This window comes from Lytechinus pictus, chromosome 7 (assembly GCF_037042905.1).
Source record: "Lytechinus pictus isolate F3 Inbred chromosome 7, Lp3.0, whole genome shotgun sequence".
NCBI classification, from domain to species: Eukaryota; Metazoa; Echinodermata; class Echinoidea; order Temnopleuroida; family Toxopneustidae; genus Lytechinus; species Lytechinus pictus.
This window is the reverse complement of record NC_087251.1, coordinates 34,537,371-34,543,370: the sequence shown is the minus strand read 5'-3', so window position 1 is coordinate 34,543,370 and position 6,000 is coordinate 34,537,371. Positions and strand designations below refer to the sequence as shown.

The following is a 6,000-nucleotide window of genomic DNA, read 5'->3' as shown; positions in this document are numbered from 1 at the left end:
TGAACCTCAAATAAAAACATACTTTTCGTTCACATTTTCAAAAAATGAGCTGAATGTAATTTGTTAAAAAATCGGATCGTGGAACAGTTGTAAAATGTGTGGTGGCTTTTAGACATTTCATATTTCAACCATCTGCTAGTAGACCAAGTATATGCAAATCCTATATACCTATAAACAGTTAGAGACTATGGACGGTACATAAGGGTCTCATTCTTATATCACCACTAATTTTTTTTTGGGGGTAGCAATTGGTCAATTTTTGCATGATGATTAAAGTATACCTACACGATAAAAAGTTAAACGCAAATATATGCCTATTGAATGCAATCACATTAATTCTTTTCTGTGTTTTCCCTATGTGAATTCATTTAACCTATAGTTTAATTTTTTTTGGGGAAAAATAAAATTGAAAACTGTTGATTCAAATTATACAAGTTTAAATTCATTGCCCTTATTTTACCTAATTTCTTGAAATGTCATCAAAGATTAGGCAGGATTTTTGAAGAAATTATTAAATAAAATTCAACATCAATATCTGAGGGTTGTTTTAGCTTCCTAATATTTATGAACCAAAATACTCAACAGAATGAAAGCCTTACCTAGTCTCCTCTTGTAAAAAATTCATAAATAAGAAAGGAATATAGCAACAGCTATAGCATTGGTCCCATAAACTTCCCTTTATACAATAGCAATCCTTACAAATAATTTAGCTTCTAACAATTTCAAATTATTTCTACACATTTCCATTAATCAATCAACAAACTTAAAGAAACATGATAGAGTACACAATTTACACAAGCACCAATGGAATATTTGTAATGGAATGCTAAAAGGTTGGTACGTGTATTAATGGATATTCTTGTATTTTAGGGAATGTTTTGATTAAAGGAATTGTTTGGTATAGAGAGTGTGGCTATTTCATAAGCAATATCAAATTAAATGGGACAAACATTAAATTGTAATTACACAAACCTACTTCTTGAAATACAAATATGAAGATTCTTGTAGTCAGCCATATGAGTAGATTCACCCCCCCCCCATTTCATGTTTGGAAGGGGGGGGGGGGGGGTTTCTCACATGGATGAGTTCCCCTATAGCTATAAAAACCCAAATATTATAAAGAAAGAAATGTATCCTTTCCGAACATACAAACTACATCAAATTGATCAGGGGGCCATTTCATGAAGTTGTTCACAAGTTATGCACAACTTTACAGACGACTTGTGACCCTTTCATTTGCGCTAAGTAAGGTATACCGTTCTTCCCTGTTTTAACTTTCTACTATTCAATTCAATTTTAAAAAGTATTAAATTGATTGTTGAAGACAAGAATTTAGTATGTGGGAATACAAATCAATGATAATCTGGGGGGTGTTTCACAAAGATTTAAGTGTGAATTAAAGTCACACTTATATTTCAGGTGCGTGCAGTAAATAATGCATCACCGTCTTGGTCAGATCAAACGCACAGGACGCGCACTACCACATATCCATTAATTAGATTACATGCTAAATAACATGTTCACATTGGCATTTGAGCATGACTCTAAGTCGCACTTAACTCTTTGTGAAACACCCCCTGATTTAACATGTGAAAGGGTCACTGGGTAGACCGTTCACATAGCTGTTCATAACTTACAAATGACTTTACGCACGACTGGTTGCCTTTTCTTGTGCAAAATAATTTGCTCCTTCACATCCCCACTTATAATACAAAGATAACTTTGGGAGATCGCCTGTGCAGCCCCAAAGTTATGGAATGGTTTGCCGTATGTAATTAGATCCTCTGCCTCAGTAGAAACGTTCAAACTTAGATTTAAAACCTATCATTTCAATTAATTCGCATACATCCCCCCCCCCCCCCCCCCCCCGTTTTCTAAATATGTTTTCAAGCATTTCATAAGCTCTTAGTTACAGCGCAGTAGGATATATGCACATACTTTCTGTGCTATACAAATCAGTACATTATAATTAATTGATATATCCCTATGTAACAGATTTAGCACCAAAGAACATGCTCCAGTGATGCATAAAATCATTTGCAACTATAAGAACAGCTTTATGAAAACACCCACCCGTTGTGTGTACAGTCAAGCATAACTTCCAAACTGCTTAAAACCACCTCCCTGAAAAGCACATCAAAACTAAATAAAACCAACATATTCCAACGTCGAAATGGTATAAAAATGTGATAATCACCCACCCACAGACATGGTTACATTGGCAAGCACACAATAAATGATTATCTACACTATGATACATTCAGCTGAGGAAGTGTATGAGGATGCGTTATATCGACTTGGGTTTGAGCGAAATGAGAGGCTCGTCGACCTGGGCGTTATAGTTTAGGGACGTTAGTTCGTAGATAGCTTGAACCGATGGACGAGGTTTGGTTACACTGCTGATGTTGTAGAAAAATCTGTGAGGGTAAAGATAGAAAGACAAAAATTAGATGAAAATTAAATTGTTCATGATTAAGCTGAAAGGGTTTACTGCAGAGAGTTTTTTAACATAGATAGCAACTTTAAATGATAAAGTTAAAGGTAGGCAATGTTATTGGATAATCAACTTTTTGGACGTCCAACCACCCTTTCTCAATACTTACTTTAGTTCACAAACTAAGCAGCTTAAACCCTGATAATTTGAGAGCATTGAAACCTTTTATATTAACTAAAAACAGAGACATGTGATTTTAGGGAGATCCCCAATATTTGAGAGTTACACAAACATTCTTCATGAAATTGCCTAGGTGATGAAAACTTACTTAACATTCATTCCTCCATGCTATACTATTAAACATTCAAATTTTACTGAAGAAGTAAACACTGACTTTCGCTGAAGAGATAGAAGTATTTTTATTGGGGATATTGTGGCAACACAGCATTTGTTTGAATAATAAAAAACACAAACATTGTTTTTTTTCTTCTTCACTTAAGAACCACTACCTTAATCATCTGTTCAGATGCATTCATCAGACATATGATCTAACTCAACTCTGATGACAAATATAATGCAAAACAAATAAAGATATGACATGAACTTTCGATCCTCTTTTCCTAAAGAATTCTATGACATTGAATCAAAAGGAATATAAACTAGTAATAATAAATACAATGTCTGAAATCCGAATTGTCAAAGAAAATTTGAAAACCAACTTCACTTTTCTTAAAAGTTGCGTATCTTGAACACTGTATACAAGGATTTGTCTACTACTTTGGCACAAATGTATATGTAAGGCCTGTTACTGAGTGAGGTCTAATGATAAGATTATTGTTACATGCACTCAGAACTATGTCTAGTCTTGTTTGCATAATTAACAATTATGCACAAACTGTAAAGTTTTTTTTCAAAGTCTTGTTCTTACCTGTCATCATCACCTCCTGCTATTGGCTGAATTTTCCTCGGATTCGTACCCTTTTGTAACCAGCACACACAGATGGCAATTATACTCATGGCAACTGAGAGCGCACCCGCTAAAACACCAATTACAATGTAATAATTGTGCTGTTGAGGACCGTTATTGGAGTGATGTGGTGCATCGTGCTCAATAAATGACTCCGGAACTGTGAAATAAAAATTACAAGAGAGTTAACATTATATTGTAAAGATCTGTGAATAAAAACATAATGTAGGATAATGTCTGTTCATGAAATTGTTGGAAATATTCAATGTACTAATTAATAATATTTATACTTAATTCTTAGACATACATAACACCATATACAAGTATGAAACTGCCTAAGTCAAATCTTTTTGGATCACAGAAATCTGTTTGATTCAGGAGAAATTCAAATTTGAATAGGTATATATAACACATGTTTTGAATAATCTGGTCTTAAAATTGCTTGGTCTTGGGTGATTATGCAACATATGGAAGGGTGACTTAGGCAGAGTGTTACCTTTATATGGTATATGTGTGTGGAAATCTGATGTTTCAACTGAAAAATGAGACAAGTGTTTCTTACAAAAGGTAGGTTTTTAACACAGATTTGAATCTGCCAAAGTCTGTTAGTGATCAGGGGTACATTGCCGAAAGAGTAACTCAAGTCAAAATATCAAGCGTAAGTTCCAGATACATGCTGTTGGATTGGTTGAAAATTAAGTTTGATTTTTATAGTTGGCCCCCGATATCGTGGGGAAGGCTGTTCCAAAGTCTTGGTGCCATTTTCTCAAAAGCTAACTCAAAAAATGGAATGTCACATACTAATCATACATTGCTCTCAATTTCTAAACTGCAAATATCAGACCATTTTTATAATCTTGTCAATTAATTTTTTAGCATTTCTCATTTTTCTAACCACTTCAGCAAATCACCAACATTATTTTAGATTTTATCACAGCTCATCAATTACAGTCTGAATTAGTTGGGTGCAGAAAAGGTCGAGAAAATAATGAAGTACATTCATATCTAGCAGATTATCCATCTTAAATTGAAAATTTATCGACTTACAACAGACTGTACTCAGACTCAAGTTTGAATACATCAAATTTATCCATCTTGATATATGTACAGCAATCAAGAATGTCATGAATAAATATATACAGCGCGTCCCAAAAAAAATGTCCCTCTGACAAACGGCTGAATTAATTCTAAAATTATGTATTATTCTGAATTAAATGTGCAGAACTAGAAAGTTCATTTCATATTCTAACTTCTGTAAAAATTTCATTGGTTTCGCTTCAGCGGTTTTGAATATACAATCTACTATGTAACAGTCGTGCTTTTCAGCCCATTCCAAGTTTGCATGCAGCAATGCTGTATGTTCTGCACTGTCTAGCATATCAACTCCCTTTGATCCTCCAAAAATCTGACAAGGGAATTCCCTAATCTGACCAGGGAAGTCCCCATGAACCCATGATCAAACCTAGCTCATCAAATCGCAACCTTGAGCATGTTTAGTAGGTCAAGAAATGTTACACCAATGCTGGACAGTCCATTGCAAGTTTGATAATGTTAAATGCAACACTGGTGGAGACAATAGGTCATGCCTGTTTCAGGCCTTGTTCAATGTATCACTCATTTCAACTACATGTACTGCATTCTTGTTGCATTAATAATTTGTTATTAAGTTACTGAGGTCAAGTTAATTTACCTATTTGATTAAAAAAGTCAATTTCCACTGTTAATGTTCGAATTTGTAAAGTTACACTTGTGATTTGTCTATCATTGTTTAGCTCATTGTACTCATCCACTTTTTTTCAGGTTGATACATCTATTCCCCATATCAATCATAAAGAAATCTTCATGATGGTTATTTCATTCCCTTCTGAACATGCTCATGTTTGTGATTTGATCAGCCTGGTCAGATCAGGGAATTGTCCCTGCTCAGATCCTGGATGTTAAATGGGGGTTAACATGCTAGAGGCAGTGCATAAATACTGCATTGCTGCAAACTTGGAATGGGCTGAAATTTACCACTGTTACATAACAGAATGTGTATTCAAAACCGCTGAAGCGAGACCGATTAAATTTTTATAGAAGTTAGGTTATGAAATGAGCTTTCTAGTTCTGTTCATTTAATTGAATATGATACTATATTTTGGAATTAATTCAGCCGTATGTCAGAGGGACATTTTTTTTGGGACGCGCTGTATATATGACAGGATTCACAGAATATAGGGAACTACTGGTAAATCCCAAACAGAAGAGTTGAAAATGGCATAAAAGGTTTTATCATCAGAAAAAAGTGATTCTACATGAATTATCAACTGCACTCAAACTAAATGTATGTCTCCCTTATTGCCAGAATTGAAGTTTTGAATTCAAACTTCTAAATTTTCAAAAACTTTCATAATCTAATCAGATCTTACCCTATGCATTTATGAACCAAGATTAATTCCAAGTGATTCACTGGAAACGAGCAATGACCTGTAGGAACTTTGACCTTGTGAACCCAAATTCAAATCAGATCACTGTCACTGATGCATACATGAGCCAAATTTGAATTGGACTTATCAAATCATGTATTTTTATTTTTATGTGTAATATCAAATGTGACCTC

The 6,000-nt window shown here is 34.2% G+C and overlaps 1 protein-coding gene across 1 annotated transcript in view; it reads right to left on the bottom strand.

The window, feature by feature from the left end:
* Positions 1-842: 842 nt before the first annotated feature.
* The window catches only part of LOC129265240 (fibropellin-1-like), a 72,502-nt gene continuing 67,344 nt past the window's right edge, over positions 843-6,000 (bottom strand). The window contains exons 7-8 of the mRNA XM_064101484.1: positions 3,363-3,561; positions 843-2,417 (exon numbers count right to left, since the gene is read on the bottom strand). Of these exons, the coding sequence (XP_063957554.1) occupies positions 2,288-2,417; positions 3,363-3,561 (329 nt within the window). The 3' untranslated portion in view covers positions 843-2,287. The remainder of the gene's footprint in view (positions 2,418-3,362; positions 3,562-6,000) is intronic.